At 35.5% G+C, this 26,987-nt stretch overlaps 1 protein-coding gene across 7 annotated transcripts in view; it reads left to right on the top strand.

The window, feature by feature from the left end:
- ANKRD12 (ankyrin repeat domain 12) overlaps positions 1-26,987 on the top strand; it is a 67,999-nt gene that overhangs the window by 15,317 nt on the left and 25,695 nt on the right. For 4 of the 7 annotated variants that reach the window (XM_026078809.1, XM_026078808.1, XM_026078814.1 and 1 more), the window contains exons 2-4: positions 7,417-7,554; positions 15,368-15,515; positions 25,504-25,650. In XM_026078809.1, coding sequence (XP_025934594.1) covers positions 7,468-7,554; positions 15,368-15,515; positions 25,504-25,650 — 382 coding nt within the window. In that variant the 5' untranslated portion in view covers positions 7,417-7,467. Of the gene's footprint in view, positions 1-7,416; positions 7,555-10,011; positions 10,211-15,367; positions 15,516-25,503; positions 25,651-26,987 lie in introns of those variants that run through there. The other 3 variants (XM_026078812.1, XM_026078810.1, XM_026078813.1) reach the window with 3 other exon arrangements.

Here is a 26,987-nt window from a genome sequence, read left to right as displayed (position 1 = left end):
CAGTTCCCTCCTCAAGCTCAGAACGGTATAGGATCCCAAGGGCAGCTCTTTGTTATTGGCAAATATTTTACAAGTATTGGGCAATGTCCCATCCTCTGTCTTCATCTTGGTATTCTCATTAGACATCAACAGTGTTTAAACCTTCATTTTCACAAATACATCTTTCCAAGGAGTTAAGGAAAACTGGCAACAGTTATTAGTCTGTCATTCTCTGTTAAAACTACAAGGAGATGGAGGTGGGATGCTTGTGCTGTTTTTACAGGTATTTCCTGAGAGTACAGGAATGACAAGACTTAAGAATTTGGTTTGTATTTGGTGCTTTAGAGAAAAAAGTTCTTGTGTTGATCATGGACTCTTCTTTCTTTCCAAGCACTATCCCTTTTTACTTGTTCTCTCAAGCTTGTCTCTCTGCTGTTTCCTTGTCAGTCACATTCTTTCACTTAGTTGATCTGAAGCTCTAATCATTCAAAGGATAAAAATATACATACTTCTGCCAGGGAAATCTCRGGAAGCAATACAGCGGCTCTTTGATTTAACTTTTAAATATGAAAAACTTGTCTCTAAACTACTGTACCTTCCTGCCTTCCTAATGCACATTGTACCTTTGCATACTCAGGCCTGGATGATCTCTCTCCACAGTCCCAAACTCCTCTTAACATGTCCCCAACCCCAAACCAAAACACTCCAACTAATTTTCTCATTGTACCTCAAGCCCCTTTTCCTTACTGGATGTTGTAGGTCAAAAGTGCATGCAGTAACTCAGACCAGCACCTGCACTTTCCTCTTCTGCGCTGGGGACTGTTTCATTGTACAGCAGTAAGTTACAGTTGAGTAACTGTCAGCATAGAGGCAACTAATGCTTTCTGTAAGAAGAAAAAAAAATTTGAAGGTGCTGCTATGTATCCCATCACAGTGCTTCATCTATCACTAGTAATGTCGGAGTTTGCGAACCTTCCTTTTAGAAAGAAAGAAATCGCGTCTCTGACTTCTGTTTGCCTAAGGATGCTTTTATTGTGAAATAAACAAGTTACTTTCACTTTCCTGTTAAGGAAAAAACTATTGAAAGAGTTTGAAAATTCCTTGAATGGACATCTTTTTGTTAATAACCTTTTGCTTAAATTCTGCTCCTTGAAGTTTAAAAAAAACCAAACAACCCAGTTTCTGTGGATTTTGGTCCTTTGTGCTCTCTCCATTCCCTTTCTCTAATTGCATTAACACCAGCTGCTTTTGACAATCCCACTGAAAGATAGTCATGGGTAGTCTGAAGCTACATACATACTTCTTAGTTAGCCAGTACATACATAAAAGTTGGCTAACTGGCTTTCTCTGATAGAATATGTTATTCTTTAAATTTCTTTAATTTAATTTCTTTAAATTCTTTAAATTTCTCTTTCTTGTACTCACATTCTTGTACATCGATTTTATTTTCTTTCCACAATCGGCTTTTAATATCATTGAGATTCTAGAGCTGACCAGTCATTTCTAAACAAACTTGCAAGAGACAAAGTTTTGGGGGGCGAGGGGGTTGTGGAAATGTCTAAGGGGCTGTCTACATCAATGTTTTAATTTGGACCGGGGTATACCTTTCGAGTGATTATCCTTATCATCTCTCCTTGCTGTAGTTTAGTTCTCATTGTGGAATGGCTTCAGACCACTAGCTGGATTCCTCCTTGATAAAAAGCTAAACCAAGAGATGCACTTCAGGAATGTGCTGAATGTGCTCCAGTCCTTAATGAGCATTTAGTACATGGGACTGCACTAGAACTAGTCCAGAGCAAAACTGCTAAATGTGACTAATGGAAATTCTGAGTTTTCCTTACCAACTATTCCACTCTACAGACATGTTTTTGATATGCTGCACTTCTTGCTAATGTTGATGTAGCCTTAGCTGTCATTTTCGTAAGTTTACTTTTCTTAGACTAATCACCATCATCTCTGCCCATTTCTAAAATATCAGCTATTCTAAAGCACTCCTGTCAAATACAGCAGAAACTTTGTACAGTTGAGTCATGTTTTCCTAGTCAGCAGTAAATCCTTATCAAAAGACTGTGTTTTTAATTATTTTTTTCCTTTGCAAGTGAAGTAAGATATCAGAAACAGTAAAGAAGGTTACCTTATGCTAGATCCCCTTCCTTCTAATTGCAGACGTTTTCTTGAGCTCACAGATAAATGCAGTCAGTGTCTTGGAAATTACCCATCTGCTCTTGCTATTATCACAGTAGTTCAGTCTTATGCCCCATTGCTTTGCTATAATGGCCATCAGCTAACTTTSAAGATCAACTGTTAAGTGCTACCAAAGAAAACCCTACCTAAGCATCATGTAACTTTTTGCTCTGTGTTATGGGAAAGACAAATGGCAGAACAGGAAAGTAAAAATACACTGTAAGCCAAAAAGGAAACARATAGTTTTATGAGCACCAGAACTATCGAAGCTTAATTTCTTATAGATTTATGTATCATGGTTGATTGACTCTAGGAATATGCGAGTTCCTACTTAAACTCTTCCTTGGAACTGGGGAGAAAGGAAGAGAAGTGGTTTATTAGGGCTATCACGTGGATTTTTTTTCTAATAGACAATACAGTAGAGCTTACACTGAAGCTTGCCCTTGGAGGAAACAATGATTATTGGTTGTATTGTTCTCCTCTAGCCACCTTTTGCTGTGAAATTTTGTAAGTGCTTAATATCTTTCAGAGCTTTTCTCTATCAGATTCAGACAAAATCACCTAGTGTCTTGAAAGTCATTGGTGAGTCATACGTATGCTTGTAGCGTAATTGTGTGGGCCTCAGTTCCTGAGGAAGTGAGGCTCAATGTAAGAACTGATTTGAAGGCATTGAACAATAATGGCAGCAGCCAGTGGGATACAGCATGAATTGCATAGTGTTTTCTTTTTTTTAACATGTGTGAAATTATGCCCTTTTATTAGTGCTATATGTAAGTTTATGTAAATCTAATACAGTAACTTGTTGGTGTTAGAGATTTATTATAGCACTCATTTTCTGTAGCGAGTTATATCCTAAATTGCCTCATTTTCTATTTTAAACTAAATACTCCTAGTCTTTTAATCACTGCTTATAGATTTGTCAGAATTCCTATCTTTATTACTTTTTTAAGGAGAAAGTAAGAAATGTTAGTTGCCTGAGATGAAAAATGCTTGAAAGAAAAGCTAGAACAGTATTTCAAATAATGGTATATTGGTAACCAATACCAAATGTGCAAGAAAGACATCCAAAGATAAAGACCGCATAATCAGAGTATCTGATTTTGTTTTATACAGAGAAGTTTCATTAGTAGGAAGCAGGTTCTATATTTCATTGAAAAGCACAAAATAGAGCTACTAAAAAAACTTCAACAAAGAAAATTTTAAATATGAAAAATTAAACTTTTAATTGAGAGTTCTCATGATTTGAAATATATGATCAAAGCTGCCTGTCGAACCAGTAATTGTGTTAAGAAACTCAGACAGATCTAGGTTTCCCTAGAAGAACCTGATAATGTTCTACATTCTCACTTTGCAAGCAAATGTTTGGCTGTGTTCAGAACATCAGTTAACATGGCACTGAGCTGCATGCAAATACAGATAAAGTTCAAGTGTTAGTAAAACCACTTCTTCAGAATCTTACTATAATGAGAACTCTCATGGTCATGGGTTGAATAGTTTGCTTTCTCTTCTGGACTATAGTGATATCTCTCAAAAGAAAAAATCTGCCATTCAGAAAAAAGTACTTTTTCCTCAAATATTTGAAGTGTTTATGTCCGTTTTAAAATTATTCCACACTGATATTGTGAAATAGCAACCTGGTGCATAGAACATTTACTGGAAATATTCCCACACGCTGTGTGCTAGTTGGTGATGGTTCTGCTCTAATAATCCAATATGTGATACTAAGTTTTAGTGATATTCTGAAGCAGTTCTCTCTTGAAAATATAATTAGCTTGGAGTCAAAGATTGAGTGAGTTTACTTTTAATTTTGATCACGTGGTGAAGGAAATGGAAACGTCCTATGATTTCTTCTTCATYGCTTACATTTGTGTATTTAAAACTATAATTCTGATAACTTTATTATTTGAAAATACCCTTAACTTAAAATGTATTAAAAAAAATCAACATCTTCATCCCCCCCAAATGATACTTCTAGCTTTTTCATATAAATTATTTCTATCTAATAAGACTTGAAAAGATACACAGGAAGACTATGCCCTTCATGAAGGAGGAACTCTTGTTCAGTTAGTCTTATTCAACCCCTGCTGATGAGGCGAATTTTAAAGAGGAACAGAGCCAAGCCTAAGCTATATAATCTCTATTAAGCTTATGAAGCTGGGCTTCTTACTGTCAGAAGCAGAAGGGTATAGGGAATGGCAGAACAGGCAGGAGGGAGAAGCAAAACAAGAGTGGAGGTAGTTTCAGGGAGTCGAGTTGTAGAGGAAAAGGAAGGACAGAAAGTCGCAGAAGATACAGTGAAAAATATTTTGATTAAAAGAGTAGAGAAAGATTGTGTTTACATGTTGTTGATCTGTTTTAAAATAGTTGTAGTGATGATATATACAAATACAACAGGAAGAACTTACAGGACACTGTCATCACCTCAGAATAAATTGATGAGTTGTAATTCCAGTTTATGAGCATAACTGTTTCCGAAATGAAATTTATTTTCAAAAGCTGTCACTGGCACGTAATTTATTGCAGTACGGCAGTTGGGAATTGTTGCAACTGAAACCCTTTATGAGAGGGGTTGAGAGGCTAAGTGAGCAAAAGCAGATTTGGCTTGTGTTTTCTGTTAAACCTATAAAAATAGAAATATTTACTGTTACGGTAGCACTCTGTATATGCCATGATCAGCACAGTGTTCTCTGCCTGTGAAGATACCAACTGGTTGCTTCTCTTGGGATTAAGAAATGTTTTTATAGACTACAGGAAACTAATTCTAGGATAGTGCTTCCATTGCATTGTTACAGTTGCAACAGCAGCAGCAAAGGGTATTACTTGCCTTTTTTTCTTTGCTTTTTGTAAGGGTATGCTTTGATGTCCATTAAAACATGAGTGATCGCTTTCCATATCARTAGTGCTGCATAAATCGTACTGACAGTATGCTAAATGAGGGGGGTACACTGGTGGGTGTCTTTGTCTCAGGTAAGGGTAGAACAGTAGGAATTTCTGTATGCTGTATTTTATATATTGACATCATCATGAAGACAAGGGTCAGGTTGTTATATGTGAGACAGCTTCTAATTAAGCTTTTCCTGTTTTTCATAAGCTTGTGGTTAGCGTTAAAAGAAAAATACTCGGGTGTGGGGGAAGGGGAGGAAAGGAGCAAACTTCAATACAGCATTTCTTAATTTTTGTGGGGTTTGGATTGGGCATTTTGAAGCTATTTCTTCTCCTCTCCTGCTAAAAGAATTAAAAAAAAAAAAATAAGGCGTTACTTTTTGGTGTACAACAGTACTCATCTTAACCAAGYATTCTTTAAGAAAGTGTTCCTTAGTTTAGGTCTCTCTTCTTTTTTTTGTTGGGATAGACATTTGTTTGAATCTGAAGTTTTGGGTGTCAGGGCTAGCGTGCAAAAAATGCTTTTTTCCAAAGTCATTTACCAAAGCAAGAATACTGGTCTCCATTGTCAGTTACCTGCGTACAACCAAAATAGTGTTGCTGGTCCTGTARCAGCAACAAATTCCCTGTGATAGTTGCAAAATTTTAATCATAGAGCAACAATGGAAAAGTTATACCTGAAACAATACCTAGCTGAGGTATGGAATTACTGCAAGATTCAGTATGAGTGTGGCCCTAGAAACCCTTTTAACATAATACATCAGTTCAAAACGACCCATAAAACCTCAACAGCTTTAAAATGATATCAAGTGCAGTTTCACCTTCCACATGACCTTTCCTCTCAGGCACTCTTACAAGAGTGGAAGAGGCAAGTCAGACAAATGAGGTAGTTCACTTGCTCCCTTTCTCGTGCGTGTGCCCCCCGCCAGCCATTAGCAATGTTTATATGTTAGACCTCTTGGTTTTCACCCCAAGCTGCAGTAAGTTTCTGAGTCTTAGTTAAGCTCCAGATCTCTTCATAAATTTGGGAATTTGTGCCGAGTGTTATGTGGGGACCTAACAACCCATCGGACACTTAACAAAGCTGAGCAGAATGAATGAAAACCTGCAGTGTACCTTAGAGACTTGAAAGCAAGAGCTCATGAGTTTCTCCAAGTCAAATGAGAGTTCTCAATACAGATTCTCTCGGTTAGCTTTCTAATCTCATCTGCCATATTTTCTTCTTTAGTCTTATGCACAGTAGTGAGCTGTTTTTGCCCTGCTTATTCCCATTAATTTTTAGCTGCTATGTTGGCAGTTGCCTTACTGGCACAGAACACTGTGAGAAGTGTTAGTTCTTCTCTATTCCTCTCTTATTATTCAGAAGAGATGCAGCTTGCGAGTTTTTGTTGCTAAACTCACTACCACAGTACTTAATGGATTTCTATGTGTCAGTGTGCTGACAGGATATCTTGGTCTGTTTTATTACAACTTTTTTATAGTTTTAACAAGATGCTGAATAAATAATACTAAAAAGCACTAGACTGTATTGCTAGCTGTGCCGGAAATGAAAAAGAGCAGTCCTCTACTATGCTTCTGACATAAGTTTTTAGGACAACATGACTTTCCCTGGTAGATCTTAGACATCTTTTGCATTGTCTTTAAGTAGAAAAGTACAGTCAAAGCTAACATGCAAAAATCAAAAATCAAATACATGAAACCCTAATGACACCTATTTGGTGTGCCCTGGAGATGAAACGTGACAGAGCCCTAGAGCTTTAGATACTATGGTGATGGCTTATGTAATTCATTTGCTAGACAGTGGAAATTAAGACTCCTAGATCCAGGCCTAAGCTGTAGAAGGAAAAAGCAGTATGTCTTTTGTTCTAGCAGAAAGGATAGCAAATCATCAAGACCTGACCTTCCTTCTGAAATGCTTCATATAGATAATATTTCAGTTTGCCAGACTAGAAAGCTTAATTTTGTTTGCAGTGTTGCTTGAAATGATCTTGTGCATCCTCCCAGTCTTACTACCTGTAAAATGAAATGAGGTTTCAAACAGCAATGAACTGTCAAATACCTGAAAGTATTAAGTCTGTCAAAGAGGTAAGTCAGAGGGATGAGGCAGTTCAGCAACTGACTTGGCGTTTTTTTGATACGACACTGTTTCCACTAGTAGCCGTATTTGTGTTAGGCCTGTTAGTTTTTACGCCAAGGATGGAGCTGTAGCCAAATGGGGAGCTTGAGGCCAGCTGTGAGTATAGTCTGCTTTTTTAGAGTACTGACCAGTTCCACTGCCATCTACAGTCACAACATATTTTTCCTATAGTGACATTGTAAATATGTATTTTTATATAATGCATTTTTTCTTTTTTCTTTTTTTTTTTGCAGACACATAATGAACTCACTAATACAAGATACAACTAGCTAAACAGCTATAAAATGCCCAAATTTGGGTCTACAAAAACAGTTCAAATTGAAAATTCTGACAGTGATAGTACCATGGTGGAGAAACAAACTACAAGAAAGGTAATAAAATTATATTCATGTCTGTAATTCTGATGGAATGAATAATGTGTTGTATCAAGATTTATGCTATTGTAATGGAAAGAAATAAATACAAATCTATATTCTGATATAGTTCTGAGTTCTGAGAATATATATTCTGATATATATTCTGAGTGCTGAAAAAAATTGAGTGTAACTTTTTTTAATATGCTTTTAAGTGGAAATTAAAATAGAGAGCAGAATTTATACCTTTTAATGTAACCTACAATTAAGCCTGAAAGGAAGCTGGGTATGTTGGGTTTATTTTATGTAAGTTAGTGCATAGTTTCCATATCTTATGTTAAGTCTTTATATGCTTGCAGGAACCAGTATTGGTATTTTATTAAATTTAAAGCGTCTTACTCTGTGTAAGTAATACATGAAAGGTTTCTGAAGGCCTGCAGCAAAACACAGACCAATGAACAAGCACAAATTTCTTCAATTGTTTCATAACCCAGGACAGGGACTTGCTCTCGCTGTTAGGAGGACTTGAAAGCCAAATGCTGCAGACAGGTTAAGTGCAATTTCTGTAGAGGCGAGTCTACTTTGAAAACAGTGCGATCCATTTTTGCAGTGTTGGAGAGTGAGGGTGATTGTGAGGTCAAGTAATGGAAAAGGTGGGTTGTTTGTTCATAAATGTGAAGGCTGAAGTTCTACTTGGTGGTACTGTTTTTTATCCTGTTGTTTTTTAACTTTTAGGGCCAAGTTGCAAATACCCCAGTTCTCCCTTTTTTTCTGGCTAGTGCACTCATATAGCAGACAATCATAATTTAGCTGTAGCACTAACGAATAACAAAAGAAAGAAGAATATTCCATATTGTGAATAATACTTTTAGTTAGATTATGCACAGAGAACATAAGTCRGAAAAAACATCTGGTGTGTCAAGTTGAGGTTGGGCCATACCTAGAGTTCTCCTTTATAGCAGTAAGATTACTTTGGAAAATGATTTGTAGAGTAATGAGTACGTCTCATTTTTTCTCCCCTAAAAGATGCCTTTACTGTTTGTCAATGACAATCCAGCCACAGTTTCTGAAGGTATTTTATTATATTAAAAATACTGGTTATTAGATTGATATTTCTTGATTAACTGTACCAGAGTTAACCAATAACTGTAGTTTAGGTTTTATGTGAAACATGTTTCTATTGCAGCAGTCATCTTTAATATATTTTGAACAACTATTATATGTATTAAATGAAAAAATCAGATTTTAACAAAAATGTCAAAAGTTGCTCAGAATTCAGAGTTTTTTATTGCTGTAAGAAGAGAGAATCCATCTAGAATCCATTTAGCTCCCTGTGTGCGTGTGTATATATATGTGTGTGTGTATATATATATATATATATAAATGTGTATATGTGTGTGCACACATTACTGTCACAGTGTTGTTGAAGTCTAGTTTGTCTTCTCTGTAAAACCACTAGATTAATGAATATAAAGACAAGGAGAAACAAAAAATAGTAAAAGATGAGGGTGCAGCATCTGCTTCAAACTGTTTGCTTTCTGAGAAGAATCAGGCAAAACAACTTTCAGTCTGTTCCTCGATTGTTTTTTGCATCCCAGGAAAGTGAGGCAAAAGTACGTTATTTCTGCTAGCTGTGATGAGCTACTGTTAGAGAAAAAGAGGAAGATAGCAGAGGAAATAAAATGGGGGAAAATTGGCTTGCTAATGAAGGGATGAAAAGAATTTTTTTTCCTGGTTGTTGCTTGAGATATCATCAAATTAATCGGAATATTCAACACTAGGAAGGAGGGGGGAATCCCTGGGGCCCCACAGGCAGCAAGAATAGGAAGGTTATTGCAATGAAGTTCATTGATATCCAGTACTGCCTTTTCTTTATTCACTTTTAGACAAGCTATGTTTTGTAGAGCTTTTAGGTTATTTAACTAACTAATAAAAGAAATTATCTTCTGGATTTAGGAACTGTCTCATTATCTTGACACTTCCATGTTTCTGAAAAAGCTTTCTGACACCTCAGAAAATCTTGAAGATGTGTAATCAAGAGCTGCTCATGCTAGCAAACCCACTTTATGCCRCTCTTTTCAAGTTTTGTCTTTAAAAAAATGCATAATACATTTAGAGGTTGAAACAACTTTTCATCTTTCATTCACTTTCATCAAACCAAAATAGGGGATTTGCTGGAATGTACCAGTTTTTGTTAAGTTTCCCAGCATACTGTTTCCCCACTAAGGTGTAACTTGAGATGTTTGTAATGCCTTTGTTTGTACATTTAAATATGTAGAAATAGAATGTTATACTTTCATAATGCGGGTTACTTTTTTCTCCAAAAGCTCTACATTTTACATACAAAGAGCTCTGCACTTCAATTTGGAGGAGAAAAAAAAATATTAAGAGTTTACCTCTGAGGGCCCTCTTCCTCTTCCGCTGTCCACCTCTGATTCTCTTCTCACCTCCTTTCCCTGTTGCATGCTACCATAGCAGAAGAATGATGCCAATTTCTGGAGTAGCTGTTGAATGCCCAGTCACCCCCAAAGGAGCTGAACTATACGGTAGCAACAGCTGATGTGACTGATTCGGTATTTGCTGGTTGCCTTGACACCTTCCTCTGCAGTAACCTCCTGCCTCGGATCCCCAGAAACTGTTCCTTCTCTGCTAATAACAGAAGCAGTTATGTCAGGTGGGCCATTTACCCTCCTATCATGCAGTCTCTGCAAAAGCTGGATAATCTTCTGAAACAGAGATGTTCTGATGAAAGAAGGCTACAGAAATGTAATGATCTATATGGAGATAAGGCTTATTTTTTTCACAGGACAGAATAGTGAAGGTAGTAACACTTACTAGAACTCTAGATAATATAGGTAGAAATATGGCAGTTTTTTATTTGATTTAGAAAGCAGTAATTTAACATTCTGTTCTTAATGGTCACACAAAATCATTTCATTGACACACTGGATCTGGTGAGAGTTTGTCCTTAGCTGGTTGTTCCAACAAAAACATGCGTGTTGTGAAGATTAATCACCAGTACAGGAATTAGAAATATGGACATACATGCTAGGTTTGATATTGAAGCATGTTGATTAATCTGGAAAATATCTTGTTGTCCACGCACTTTTCTCAGTACTATGTGGGCATTCATTCTGCCATCAGAGATGCCTGTGTCTAATGGTGGTATGTAAAGAGCCTGGGGTCTTCAACATCCAGACACTTGCAACAGTCCCAAAACATTTTAATACAAAAGATGCGTTCTACCCATCACTCTCTTTTTTGTGTATGTTTGGCTTTTTATTTTTTCTGTAGAATAGTAGAGATAAATCACATCTGCACTAAGCTTGCTCGTTCTTGCTTGCTTCTGTGTTCACTAATGTGTGGTTGTTATTGAAGCAGAAATTTCTTCAGACTGCTCTTGCAGCTTAATCTCTGTCACTGTAAAGGAACAGAAGATGGGCAATGGAGTTATAGGTGTTCCCTGATATGTTCATAGATACGATGTAGGTAGCAGAGGCCTATTTGCCAATAATTTTTACACAAAACAGTACATCTTAGAATTGAATAATGTTAAAGGACAGCATTCCCTAAAAAGTTCTTCTCTGAATAAAAACTAATGGCCTAAATATACGTGGTAAGAGTATTCCAATGATTAATATATTAAGACAAAAGACAAACACTTGGAGGGTTTTTTTTTTTCCCCTTCATGACTGATAAAAATGTTTAGCTCGTATTGACTGTGCATTCTTAGCTGTTGAACTGAGAAATTTGGTAAAGTTACTGTTGTCATAAGACTCAGTCTTTTATATTTGTCCATGAAAGTTAACACTTAGGCTATTTTAACAACTAGTAAATAGCTAAGTGAAAAGTCTAAATTTTCAGGTGTTCGGAGAGCTTAAAATCATTAGGACTGACATTCCTGTTAACAACTGAGCTTATATCATATATGCTTTAGGGTACGTATATTTTTATTTCAGTTGTTCATCTTGGGACCATAAAATACTAAATCATAAGCCTATGTACAGCAGGTAGACCAGTCAGTGTCTGCATGAGATATTTTATAAAGATGGAAATGTAACGAAGTTTTAATTTATCTGAATTTCTACTTTAAAACATAAATGGCCCAAAGTCAGAAAATAAATGGTATATAGTCCAGGGGAGAAACGACTTTGGCTTTCTAAGAGGTTAAGCTCATATTAGAAGAGTCCACACATACTTATAGCCCAAACCATTTTTATACCATGCAGGACACTCTTTGGCATAGAATTATCTTTGATGGGGAGAAAAAAAAGGCTCATTCTCTCTGGGCTTAGTGCATCTGCTGGTTTATGTGGTATTCTCTTGTCTCTTTTCATGTGTTGTCATTGATCGTAGAAGTACCAGAAAATAGATTTGGAAAGGTGTATTAAGAGATCATCCAGTCTACTGTTCTTTTAGCCTTCTGAGACTGTGTTGAACAGATGAAAAATTGTGCATGCCTCATCATAGCACACAAGTATGATTCTGTTGACACGGAGAATTTCTCTTATTTGTTATTGCATCTTACCAGTGAGGCATGGATTAAATGTTGAGATGTGCAGATCCAGTTCATCCATTGCCCCAGAGCAGAGTAAGCTGTTCTTGATTCCTGACAAATGTTTGCCAGACCTTTTCTTTAAAACTGACTGGTGGAAATTCCACTCTCCTTGGGAGTTTATTCTGGTACTTAATTAGCCTGACTGGCATGAAGTCAGATACTAAGTAGCATGATACTCGTCTCCTGCTGCAGTCTAAAGCCATTAATTGTTCTCCAACTGTAGTGGGCATGGAGAGTTTGTAATGCCTTTCTCTTTGCAGCAGTGGCTCGTTTATTTGAACATTATTGTGTCTTCATTGAGTGTATTATCCGATTAGCAGTTTTCATTTTGAATTCATGAACCTCCTTAGAAAATTCACAGATTTTCTAAGTAACAGATTGCTGTATGAAAGATGTCAACTTTTTTAGTCTGCTTTCTTGGATCACTTGAAACTAACTTTTCATTAGTTTACACAGTTTAGACTGGTTTTCAAATTCGCTAGTCATTTTCTTTTCTGTTTGCCAATGTTCTTTACTTCTCCCTCTCTCCCAGGTGTGATGCTGTCTGCATATGTAATCGCACTTCTATTTCAGCACTGAAGTGGTCACTGAAAATGCTGACTAGTGTTAGGCTTCTCTAACACCCTTGTTCATTGCACCCTTCTAGCTGGAAAGTCATTCAGTAGCTATTCGTGTCGTTCCCAGTGCCCCCTTAACCTGTTCAGTAGGCTTTATTACCTGTGACAAGTCTCTGCCATTTTCTTTTAGATGCTCAGTTTATTTAAAACTTTTCCAGGTACACTGCTAGATAGCATTTTAATTGTCTTCTGTTTATCGCTAAGGGTAAAAATACTCTTCTTTCTTTGCTAAGTCTTCTGTATGCCTCCCCGAGTATAATTTAAATTATGTTAAATCTAATAGAAGCATTCAGTTTAAATGGGAGAAGAAAATGCTTCAAAATAAGTAAGCTTGAATACAATGAAAATCTTGTAGATGAGTGCAAATTCTAGAATACTTTTCATTTGAAAAGGCTAAATGTTTCTTTCCACGATAGCTAATGAACAAAATACTCTCATCCAAAGATGTGTATTTTTCAGTTTCTGTGTATAGCCTGTTCTTTTATTTTCAGTATATTTTCATTTATTTATATAAAAGTATTCGTTTTCAACTGGATGTCTCTCCTTCTAACTAGACGATCACACAAATTAACATTCAGTAATCTATCAAAAAAGTAGTGCATCATTCATAATTTTCTTGCATAATGCATGTATGAGTTTTAAGAATAAGAATAAATGTAAAGCTATCAAATTACTTAAGCAACTTGTGTCTCTTTGTGACCACTTGCCCAATATATCTTACTGATTAGTACCCAAAAAGCTCTTGTTTTTAATAGTTACCAAGCATGGAAAATTTGCCTTTTTTCTACAGAACAAAGTGAGAACAATTATTTGAATAGGTTTCCTGTTCTAAATTATTTTTTTGATTGGTCCTTTCAATTGCATAGTAATGAATGTAAGATAAAATTCTAGTAAATGCAATGAAGTTTTAATATCGCGTTATTATACTGAGGGAAATTTAAATGTGTACCTATGAGAAATAATTGGATTAAGCTGTTTAGAACAAGGGATGAGAGGTCCTGGTGGGATAGAACTGAGATGGGAAACTATTCTGTCTGGTGAAAGAAATCAGAATGGGCTTAACATAGTTCAAGTCTGTCCTTCCTAGATCTATACACACATTTGCAAGGATTAATGATTGGTTATGTTTGATTAGTTTTCTTCAAAAGTAATAGCATAGACAGTTTATCTCCCAAGAGCTTAGGCAAGTATAAGGGATTCCGTTTTTTCTTGTTCTAGCATGCAAGAGAGGCTTGAGGTTTTTTGTTTGCTTGTTTTCTATGTTTTGGGATTTTTTGTTTGTTTGTTTAGTTCAGGTTTTCAAACTCAAAGTGAAAATAGGTTTCTCTGGGGGCACCAGCCTTTTGTTTCAGGAATGCTCCCTTAGGCTGCTCTGTATCCTTCTGTGTGACTTCCCTGGTGCAGACGTTTGTCTTCTGAACTGTGTAGGGTTTCTGTGGGTTCTTTTTTGTAATCATTTCTGTCCATCCTTTTAGCAATAGTTTAAAGTAAAAGGGTAGAGTGATATAATTGAACTGTTCTTTTTACCTGTGTATTTTTTAAATAAAGGAAAGGTACTCTAGAGAATAATGCCTTGGAGTTATTTTCTAATTTTCTCTAATCAGAATAAATCTCTTCACTTCTTGCTTCAAAAGTACCAAGGAACAGCCTTTTGATATTTACTGATTGTCAAATAAGTGTACGTTTCCCTTCTACCTTTAGGAGATTAATCTGACAGTGTTTTCACTCATCTCTTAAGAGTGATTTAAAGTGGTGGAATTGGGGTATATGACATAGCTGAGTAATGTGTTTCTGTAGCATGTAATGAAGAGAAAATGCTACCTCTGTACATTGCATCTTGATCAGTAGGCAAAAAAGGCATCTTTTGCAGAGGGTTTTCTCAAGCAGTCTTCTTACTAACCTGCTATCTTTTACATGCTTCAACCTCCTATATTATCAAAGCAAACAAATATAAATTAAGACTGTGCCCACACTGTTTTTATGTTTATCTTAGAATGTTTTATATGCCAAAAATCCCAGGCTTCTGTATCTGAAAATTCCAAATGGCTTGTACTTATTTTTTTTCTGAATTTGTTACCAGTTAAATTAAATTTCTTCATAGATTTGCTAAGTTCTTGGTAAATTGTGCTTCAGAATATGATACATTGCACTATTTTTCTCCTTGTTGAAATGGAAAGGGATTCTGTATGGAGGGATTTGGGGGTTGGGGTGGAGGTAGGGGGGAGGTTATTGGAGGGTGGTTTCTTAATTGTTTGTTATTATTCACAGTCTGAATTGCAGTCTGAGCTTTTAATGTGATTATTATGGTACGGTCAGAGAAAGAAAGTCAGTAAAAATCCTCAGACTTAATAAATTTTGGCCAGTTGGTATTGTTCCTTTGCTTATTAATCAAGGCTCTAATAGTGAACGGCAGTCCCACAGTGATGTATCTGGGAAGTATAAATAACACAGAAGATTCTGCCTTTAAAAGAAAAAAAATGCCATTATTTTTAGTAAGGTTACCTTAGAAGTTTTTTTCAAAAAACTACTATATAATACATATATTCACACACATGCACATACACTCTCACACAGCAAATTCTTTTCAGTCTGTATACATTATGAGACTATTCTGCTTTATGCAAAAATTACTTAGTATACTTTTTATTTATATTAGAGCAAGGACAAGATTGCATCCTACAACAAAACTCCAAAAGTGGATAGGAGTGATGTGGGCAAGGAGATGAAAGAAAAGTCTTCCATGAAACGTAAACTTCCTTTTACTATTAGCCCATCCAGAAAAGAAGATCGCAATTCAGACACAGGTAGAACCTTTTTATTTCCTTAACTAATTATTTGTTGATAAAATACATCCTCATTTTATTAATTGTATATTATGTTTTCTACATTGATTCTTTTCCTATGAAAAAGGATACTAAGTATAAAAGTTGCTTGCTTCTGATTGCTGAATCTCAGTCTGATAGGCCTGCATCCTATCTGACTTTACCAAAAGCTAGCATGCCAGCATAGTATCTGCATTCTCCAGTCACTCCCTAACCTCATTCTTTTGCTTCTATTTTAGCCGTAAGTCTTTCCTTTCATTGTCATTTAGAGGTCCATTTGCTTAAAGAAGTAAACTGATGAAGAGAGGTGTCTTGCTTTGAGGCACAGTTCTCTGCCTTTTGTAGCCTTTTTTGGGGAGGGAGTATGGGAAAGGTGGGGAAGCGTTTTGTCCTCCACATAAAAAAAAGTTGCTAAGATTATGGAACCAACTGTTGTTAAATTAGTCATGGAGAGGGAACTTTTCATTTTGTTTAAACTCTTATGATCTTTTCAGGATACCTCTTCTGCATAGGCTGATAATTTTTCCTAACTTAAGCATGTGCTATTAGAATTGATTTTAAGACTTCAAGATACCATTCTTAACATGGCTCTTTTCAAATCAAGACGAAATACTTTGGATGTAATTCACAGAGTACAGTTATCCCTGAGTTTACATGATTAGATGTATCCCATAGTCCAGCAATGGTTCTGTAGCTAGCAAGACAGTATCTGTGCCTTCTGGAAGGCCTTTGGAAAGCATTCCCCAAATTTCTCCGTACTATGAACTAGTAATTCAATACTGTAATTTCTCATACAGTGCTCATTATAAGCTTGACTGTTTTCATAAACTGGTAATTCTGTTAACATGTTTAGAATTAAATGCAATATATAGAAGTATAAGCATCAGTACATGTTTTCTTTCTGTCCAGAATTGATTACATGCAGAAGGTTTGCCTCCTGGATGTTACATACTTATTTTTGTTACTATGAAGAGAATATGATATTAAATCCGAATTTGAAATAGTCACATTACAAAAAAAAMCCAAAACTTTTGGCTTTAGATCTCAGTTTTTAGTGATATTTTATGGAATTTTAGAGGCTTATACCACTTGATTCTGAAAAGACCATGTTCCTAGTATTAAATTCAAAGTATGCTCCCAGCATCTGCTTTCTTAAATCTATTGCTTAGTATTAGACCATAACTATTTTTCCTAATGTAAATAAATATATTAGGAGTAATATTTAGTACTTATGTAATGTTTTCCATGTTGAAAATCTTCTGTCATCTCTCCCCACCTCCATCAACATCAAATAATTCATTGTCACATCTTGTAAGGTAATGTAAATTTTTTTGGTATTTCTCTTGCTGTAGTATCTCTTGTTACGATTGCCCCAAGCAAGATGGATTATTCTAGGCACTCAAACATACGCAAAAAGACAATACACGCACTACAAAATGTTTGTTATAAGGTGTAGCAGGGAGACGACCTAAACAGTTGGAGTGGGGCAAGAAATACTTAACACAGTGTAACACTAGAAAGTACATAGCTTTTAACTCTTGTGTGGTAAGCATCATAGCTTGTTGTCCAATTCAGTAAAGCCATTTTGCAGATTTCTGTATGCATTACTGCTGAGGCAGGGAGGTAAGAGCCACCACCCTGTTTCACAGATGAGGAACTTGAATCATGAACATAAGCTTTCCAGGGGCCATAGAGGCCACAGCATTACTGGGACCGGAACCCAGTTCTTGTAGTGCTGATTCTGTACATAACCAATTAGATTAGACCAATGAGAATTAACTGTTTATTCTGGTACCAAGTTTGGCACTGACATGGATTAGGATTGACATCAGTGATCATCTGCAGTGATGCATCATCCTTAAAACAAAACAAAACAAAAAAACTTCACATTAGACACTGAAAAGGTTTGCTGTCACTGGACTAAGCTATTACTTCTGACAGACTGTCTCCCTGCCAACTGTATACAGAGAATGGCAAATGCTATTTGAGCAAGAAAAGAAGGAAGAGACTGATTTTTGGAGATGAGAGAGTAAACAGAGACAGAGGGGGGAAAAAGAAAAAGATGTGATGAAAAACTTCCTGTTATGTTTTAAAGGTGTCTTTTGTATTACGCTAGAGAAGGAAGTGATATATGTGCCTTCAGGAACACATAGTAGTGCTAGTGGAGTGTTTTTCTTTGTTTTTAAAGACTTCTCAGCTTTCTTCTGATACTTCCTATAAAAATCTGTGGTAGTATTCTAGGGAACATGATCAAAGGATGTATGTACAATTCATAATTAGAAAGATTCTGAAAAAATATATGATACTACTGTTTTTTGCCATTATCCACTGCAGTTCAGGATGTACTTTATCCTTTCCCTATCATTTTACTTATAACTAGACTTCCAATATGCTTTTTTAAATTCAGAATAGCTAAAATGTTGTTACTGGTTTGCTAAATAGATTCTCTTTAACAGATGATAACAACAGCACCATTGAGTTTGTTTTCCAAATGTTTTTAAAGATTTAGGGTCTTCTAAAAAATGTTTCTGGGTGAGCAAAAATCAACAATTGCTATAAAAAATGCATCTAGGATAAAAGCTGAAATTTACGCAAAATAAAAGGTTTATCTTCAAGATACACAAGGTTGCTAGCCTTTAAATTTTCTGATGATTGAAGCCCCATGATAATTGGGTTTCATCCTATTTAGTTGGGTCTATCAGTTATAAACACCATATTACCATTCTGTGAATATGTTATTTATAGACCATTACATCATTAGAGTTGTCTCAATACTACGTCCAGAATTTTCAAACATAAACTAAGTTTTTATCTTTTTTATTTTTGTAGAAAATACTTTTATTTGATAAATACTAGTTTTTACCCTGCTTTTTTCCTGTGAACTTGCAATATTGTCTCTCTTGTCAGATTTTCATCAACAGTTTCAACCTCTCTTTTTTTTTCTTCTTATACCATCTCTTGCTCTTTTCTGGTGTTTTTTTGGTTCAGATACCATTGGCTAAAATTGACCAGAAACCATAAGTGGTAAGGAACATACACAGCCAAACCAAATGTAACTTCATTTAGAAGTTGTTTTTAAAATTTGATTATTCCTACAAAACTATGTAGTAAATTTTACACCTAACCAATTTTGACAAGACTGAAATCAAGCTGTTTAAAGTGTTTCATAAGAGTCTAGAAAACTTCTAGTCTTGCTGTTTATTTAATTTTGGTTTTAAATCATTGTTTTTGCTTAAGAAACTGCTTTTGCTGCAACAAATTAATGGAAATATTTTCAGATTTAGCCTATAGGTTACCTCATTAATAATTTCATACTGGTTAGGATGGAGCCCAGGTGCCTAAATGATGTCAGGTAATGCCATTTGAGATGCCTGAGATAGCTGAGAAATCTGCACAGGGCTGATGGATATGACATGAGCCATGGGAAACCTGTGCCCATCTGAAGTGGCCTTCTGAAGAGGCCAGTGAGATAACTAGAGCACCTCAAGTAGCACAATATACCTATCTCTAAGCAACAGCATCCCGTTCTTAGTTTCTTTTATGTGCAGGGGTGTTTCTGCTACACTGCTACTACTTGTTGGGGCAGGTCTACATTGAATACACTGCCCTTGTTTGGAGAGCTGCCCTTAGCTGAGGTCTCTGTTACCACATCCCCGTTCTTTTATCAAAGCAACCACAACTAACATCATATAGTTACATATTCTGCAATCGAATTTAATTGCAGTGTAGCTTTACTCCTTATTGAAGTTAATTCTATGAAAGATTCTACCTGCAGGCTTTGATTTAGACCGGTAGAATTGACGAGTGAGGGCAAAACATTTTCTATACATTTATTTTTATATGTTTTCTGGTTTCAGGTCTTCCAATCCAAAGACACCCTTTTATTTAAAGGCCATCACTGATTTAGAATACTTAAATAACATTATTTAAGYTTCATGAATTTGTTTAATTGTTTTGGTTATTTTTAAATAAACCCCTGACGTGGTTATCTGAGTGAGAATAAGAAGCAAGTGCCGTTTTTTTGAAGGACAGGTTTCTTTGATTGCTCCACTTTATTAATCTGAAGAAAGACAAGTGGATTTGTCTAGGAAGTTGAGCATAACTGAAGATGGTGAAGATCTCTTCATTCTGAAGATAAGGATAGGTATTTTTTATAATCTTATTGCATAGTTGACTATTCACAAAAAAACCCCCCAAAATTATAATTCAGTCTTGGAACAACATTGAGTATGTTTAATTTTGTTGATCCTTCTTTCAAATGATGTTCTCCAGACTGTTTATAATGGTCTTTTTTTTTTTTTCTGGTCTCTTCAATTTCTGTTTAAAATTGCCCAAACATGGCACAGTCCTATTTCTTTTGACACTAACTGTCATCAAGAAAAGCAAAATAACTCCTCTTTGTGCTTCRTGTGTACATCATAGTAACACAATGTATATACTTGTGCTTCCTGTAGTTACACACTTGCACATTTAAATATATGCCCTTCAGTCCTTTCTTGAGGTTAGTGGGGCTCCTAAAGGGTCTGTTTAAAAAAACTGTAATTGCTTGCTGGATTTGGACTTAATGTGTTGTTCAAACCTTATAAAAATTTTTTTAACTGTAGTTTGGGCTAGAGGTGGGAAGTGGAGGTGGTTTTGTGTGTGTGTATGTTGGCTTTGTTAAATAAGTACCTGTCAAAAACTTGATTAATTAGGCATCACAAAAATATTGCTATTTCTCTGCAGTGTACAGTATACTGTTGTTCCCTTCATCACATTTTCATCATTCTCTTTCTCTTAACTGACTATAGGAAGAAGCGGTCAATCATGATGCATTTCTCTTTAAAATAACTTAAGTCAGATTATCAGGATCACAGAGATCTCCTTATCACTTTAATAGTAACTGTAGTTCTCTTGACATCATCATCTGTAGATCTGATCATCATCTTGACCTGTCTTCTACTGTTTATTACTACTAAGGATATTAGTCTTTTGTTGTATATCACTCGATCTTATAAATTCCTTAGCATTATTAATTTTCTTTTAACCAGCTTATCTTTAAGCTTCACAGGGACCCATTTCTTATTTTGGTTATTCTTTATAACTCTCGTTATAGTGGGAGTTTTACATGAAACTAGACTACTGTGAACCCCTAAAGTTTGAATTTGTTCTTTTTGTTTCATTTCCTTTGTCCACCGAGATGGTTATTTGACCAAAGGGAATATTGGGTTAGTTTGGCCTGGTTTGTTTTGAGAAATCCATGTTGTATATTGTTTATCAGCTTATATTCCGAAAGAATCTAGAAATTATTTGCCCAAGGAATTTGTAATGTCCAAATCAAAAAATATATATATACACGTATATTGGTTGCCTTGGGACGTAACCTGTCATGCATAAGCTCTCCTAAAGTAATTGCCAATGGTGCTGGTGTTTTTCCTGCCAGTACGTTTAAGCGCTGTGAGCGAATTTCATGAAGCCCTTCCACAAGAAAAGTGCTCATGCACCTGAAGCACTGTTTCACATACCCTGACTATTTATAATCCTTTTTTTAAGTGTTAGATGGAAAGCATACATTGCAAAAGGAAAAAGTTACAAGAAATGTTGTCCAGCCAGATTTGGCTGCATATTTTGAAGACTGTTCTATAAAGATGATAAAACATACAGGCAGTTAAAGAGATTTGGGGGTTTTATAACAAATAAGAAATTCCCCAATGTTATGTTTCTAACTGTTGAAGAACACCTAAAAGTGACCAGAAAGTGAATATAAAAGAAGGATGATACTTGTGTTGTCCATAAATTTTGAAAACAAAGTATTGAAAATGAAAAAAAATTAGGCTTTTAAAAATTGACATTAACTGTCAATTTTGTAAGTGATTTTCTACATAAGCTTAATCTTTTAAAATGATATCGTTCCTCAATTAGGGAAGTTATTACTGTTCAAATTATATAAGCATCAAGTACACAATTGTGACCACCAAATAGAGAGTAGCTCTATAGTCAAGGTTCCAGAACATTCCTAACGAAGCATAGTGTACAGTGTACTGTGCAATGATACCCCTGGAGCAGTGAAAGCAAACCTTACAGTTTATTCCCCAGTTAGCATAATGGGTGTTCCTGACCCTCTATAATTTTTTTGTGGATTTACGTAGGTGTTTTTTTTTTCTTAATCGCCAGCTGTATGATTCTTTTTCTTGGATTAAAAAAAAAAAGTAGTCTTTGACTAAATATCCAGAGAGATATATATATATATATATATTTTTTTTTTTGATTGTGTAGTTCTTTTAGATGCCCTGCTTCCTTCTTTTTGCTTCCTTTCACCCCTTTTCTCCTGTGTCGTCTTATCCGGTAGATTCAGATCCAGGGCATTCACGTGACAACTGGGGGGAGAATTTAATACCTTTTTACAGGACATACTCAAGTAAATGGATTATCGGGTGTGACAGCTGGAGTCCAATGACAACCTCTTTTTGGTTAGTTTTATTGTTGAACATACTCATTTATTGAATTCAGCTATTTAGATTTTCTGAAAGCCCATACAAATTCTAACGTAAAGTTAAACGAAGATGGTGGGGCTTTTTTAAATAATAAAGGCACAACTGCATTATAACTTGGTGAGTGCAATTACATTTTTACTTGGTACCTTTAATTGGTAAGATCTAGAAATGCTTTGCACACACTCTATATAGAAGAATAATTTGACACACCACTGAAATACATTTGAATATGTGGGTAGGACCTTGCTGTTGTTGACAGCACTGAACACAAGACGTGAGTAAACAGCACTCATATGCTGAGTAGACTTTTTWAACAAAGTGATAAAAATGTAGATAAAAATAACTGGAAAGTACAGTATGTRGTGAAAAAGTAAAAGCTAAATCATCAAAAGACTTCCCCCCCCCCTCATTATTTTCCCAATCTGAGCATAGCTTAAACATTGTGAGGAATAATTCAGAATGAAAATGAATCTGTTTTTCTAGAAAACAACCATGGGCAATAAATAGCATAAGGAAGAAACAGCAAACTGAAATGCGTTGTTTTGGTGGGAGTACTAAATTAGTCAACAAAGGGTGTGCAGTGAGATATCCTTAGAGAACTGCATATTCAGAGTGAAAGTTGAAAGTACAGTTTCACTGTAGGTTTTCTTTGGATTTTTCTATTGCAGACTTTCTTCCAATAGGGCACTAGTGTTGATTTGGATATTGAATGCATTTTTAGATGTTCAGGAGTGAGATGCATGCAGTTAAGGAAAATCTTAACAATTACATATGTAAAAGGGATCTCCTTGTTTCCTTTTTAAACATGATAGATAAATTTGTAATTTTTACTATGTACTATAGACTATAAGTCTGTAGTTTTCCATTCTTAAAGTAGTCTTGTGTATAATTGTTTAGTCTGTAAAAGCATGCTTTTATTATTTGGTCACTAGAGAATTTAAGATGCACTCTTAAAGCTTTCCTGTGTGGTGCATTACTAGGGCCTGTGTATGTAATCAAGCCTAGAAGATGAGATGTAGAGAGCTCTAGGCAGGTAGAAAAAGAGCTAAGAGAGGAAATGAATGCAACAAGGAGAGGGACAGGGAGGGACTGAGGCAGAAATGGAGAAAATCAGAAGACAGAAAAGGAGCTGAACAGAGTGTGGAATGGTACATGGTTAGGARCTGCAGTGGGACTTAAAAGCTTGTAATTTGTAATTCTTACTACTTTTTGGCTCTCTGCAGAAAGTGAGTGAAGTTTGCCTCAGTGGCCGTTTCTGTTTTAAGATTTTCTGCTTTTGCAAATGACAGACTTTTAATGAAGCTTTTAAAATATATCCCTGATACAAAAGTCATGTCTTCTAGCTCAGTGGTCACCTCCTGCCAGTTCTAAATGACTTGAATCAGGTGTTTGAGATTCAGATTCAGGAAGGGAAACTGGGAGACCAATACAACGATAAGGACGGTAATATAAATAAAGCCCTAAAACATCTTCAGTGTACCTTAATTGCATTTCCATACTTTTTGTTCATGTGGCCCAAAATACTTAGACTAATTAAAACCGGATGAACAGTACCTCATCAGATGGTAATCGGTTACAGTAAGAATAGGATGTGGGAAGGTGTTACACGAAGAGCTAAATAGATCAGTGTGGCAGCCAGGCTTATTTAAGTAATATTAATACTCCCCAACCAAGTTTCGGCATTTTAATATGGCCAAGTCTGGTTAATGAGTCCAACCTCTTGTGTCATGTTCTTTGCTTATTTCGTGAGTTAGCACGTCAGCCAGCCACAGAGGAGAGAGCAGGCAATAGACACTCTTTCTCCTTACTGAATTGCATCTGTTTCTTTGCTGTCAGTAGTGCAGTCTGGAGGGTGGGCTGGGGTTCCCTGTGACTGTAGGGAGCAGAATGCTGTCTGACTGCTTAATGGCCTGCTGAGAAGGTGGAAGGTAAGAAATCTGCCAAAATGAGAGAGTGCAGTAAAGTGAACGGTATCACTGGAAAAGCTAGTACTTGCTGGCATTGTTAGAGAGCTGTTTTGTCTGCTATATGCATTACTTAAACTGGGCCTTTTTGGAAGGAAAACCAAGGGAATTATTTGCTAAAGGATTTTAAGATGTTATTTCTGTTGATTGATACCATTAGAATACACTTCAGCATGTTCCTTCTTGACCTTTTTGGTTACAAATTTAACTGTTTAAAAATTTTAAGGCCAAATCATCAAATATGTTCCTATGGTTCTTTGAGCCATCTCTGATATCCAATGTGTTTATATTCAAGCAGTAATCTTAGGGCTCTGGGGAAAGACATAGATATCATAGATGTAACATGCAAGTAATATGAACTGTTTACAGAATGTAAAATATTTAAGTTGACAAGAACTTTTTAAGACAGAAAAAAGAGCAGTTGCTTGGATAATTACAGAAAGTGAATGGTCCTCGCTGTAAATAAATGCAAACTAATACATCTCCAGAAACATACGGTTAAAAATTATTTACCAGGGAGGGAGGTCCTTGGAAAGTAGTTTGAAAGATATTTAATGTATGAAAGTTTGTATTTGTTTGATGTTAAGCTCATTAAATACTATTGCAGTTAAAAGCAATTTAGTCAAAGCTACCTCATCACAAATCGGTTGTTTTCTATCATACTTTGAGGTTAATGTTTGTTTTGTTTAGGAGACATCTATAGAAAAATGAAGGAAGAGCATTTGAAAAGGATGAAAGACATAGGCCAGAGTTTCCAAACTACACAAAAAAACCTCTAGTTTCAAAATTTGTTACTCAGGGTATAAAAAAAGTTGTCTGATTTGAGAACACATTTAACTGGTCTTGAGTTCTGGGAGAGTTTGTAGGTATTGAATAGCTCTGAAAATCATCTGTTTATTCAGTTGTGTAGTCTTAGCTCCCAGATTAAAACTTGGAGATGAAATATTAAACAACTTCAGTAAATACTGATAAAAGGAAAGAAGTTATTTATATAAAAATATATAAAATAGCTGTATGTTTTGACAGTATGAATTTTGGAGAAGAAATTGCTTTAAAGTAACAGGATGAGTTTGAGAGAAGCAATCTTTTATGCCATTATCTGACATCAATATTAAGTTGTTGTTGGGTTAAAAAAAAAAATTAACACTGTGTCCTGAGAGAAGTGGAGTGGAACAGAGTCTCAGATCTGTATTTGAGACAGGAAGTGGACTAGCTGATCTTACAAAATTTTTTAGATATCTAACTTGCAAATTGTGGCAAATATTAGATCTTACTGCTGCAACAGCAGGCTTTTTGTCTTCTAGAGTCTTTAAGTAATCTTCCTTAACGCTTTAAGTACTTTACTCAGTAGCTTATTATCCTGATATGATTAGAACAGGTAACGAAAACTAATACAAATGTAACAAATCAGAGATGCAATTTCTGTTTTTATCCTCTTCCCCCCTCCCCTCCCATCACCAGTTCACATACTTTAAAAATGAAAATGTTTTAATAAAATGGCAGTTTCAGAGTATTATACATTAATATTTCCAGAAAAAGAAGGTCCGGAGAAAAAGAAAATGAAGAAGGATGCTGGAAATAAGAAATCAACACCAGTTGGCATTCTTTTTGGTTATCCTCTGTCAGAGCGCAAACAGATGGCACTTCTTATGCAGATGACAGCAAGAGACAACAGCCCAGGTGATACTCTCACAAAGTTAACAGTTTTCTTTCTCCTGCCTGTTTAATTCCTTCCTCGTAAGATTAGTCTGAAACCTACTGTTTTTGAACAAACCTTGATTTTTATTGAAAAATTTTTGAATTAGGAAATATCATTCTCTCTGTGCAAATAATCCTAGTAAAACTCTATGTTGCACTGAAGAGTAGTGCCTTGTTGGAAAATTCTTGACCTTCTATATTTATGTGCAAGGTTCTTGAGTTATGTTAGCTGTAAAACCTGAAAATCTGTTTTCTTTGATTAATTTCTCTCTCAAACACTCTGTTTCATATGCTTTTTTTTTTTTTTTTTTTTTGCAGAAGACGGCATCTGTTTTCATGGAGTTTAACTACTGTCCCATTGTCTCCATTTGGAGCAGGATTTTCTGTATTCATTTAGAAGAAAACTGGATTCACTTGTTTGTATTTAATGGTGGTGGTGGGGGGGGTGTTTTTACAAACTGTCCTTGGCCCAATTTTGTTGGGGGTAAAAGAAAAGTATGTGTATGTTCCAGAGGTGTAATGTTTTTATAAAATCTGCATTTAAAAGTAAATAGTGTTTCCAAAGGAATTTGGTGTCAGTTAATTAATATTTGACTATCTTTTTGTATTTAAAACTAGATTTATATAGAGAAAGGCAAGCCCATTGAAGAGCAGCAGGAGGTGTCTTTAGAAAATTCCTCAGGCTTTGGAATACTCTCTGAAAAAAGGATATTTTTAAGTCTCTCATGCTGGGGAAGTCTAACCTATATATGAAAATCTTAGAGTTCCTGACCCATAGGCATGCTCTCAGTTTGAGAGATTGAACCCTAGGAATTGTGAAGATGAAAACTGTGGGACTGGTATGGTCTAGCTCACTATCAGCTGTTACGAAAGTTGCAGAAGAATTTGGGGCTTCCAGGCTCTCTCCTTTCCATCAAACCAGTAGGAATCTGAAGTATTGCATACTTTTCTTTAAACTGTAATTGAAATTGAACTGGACCACTTTGGTGAGGCATTACACTTAACTAGTAGGCATTCTTCAACAGAATAACATTTGGAGGGAAATATTTTAGATATAACTCTGTGATTTCAGTATGTATTTATACTCATAGATTTTTTTTGTCATAACCATATAATAATCAAATACATTAATAACAGTAAGCAACTACGTAATCAAATACATTAATAACTTTCTTTTAATTACAGAATATTATTTTAACTCACTCCCTGTAACCAAAGACTACAAGACAATACAATATAGACTGTCGTAATACAGTCTTTCCCTTTGTTTTAATCTGGCTTTGTGGCTGCTTCTCTTATTTTTGAGAAAATGCATTTTA

This window comes from Apteryx rowi, unplaced genomic scaffold (genome assembly GCF_003343035.1).
Source record: "Apteryx rowi isolate R43461 unplaced genomic scaffold, aptRow1 scaffold_489, whole genome shotgun sequence".
NCBI classification, from domain to species: domain Eukaryota; kingdom Metazoa; phylum Chordata; class Aves; order Apterygiformes; family Apterygidae; genus Apteryx; species Apteryx rowi.
This window is presented reverse-complemented; position numbering and strand designations above follow the sequence as displayed.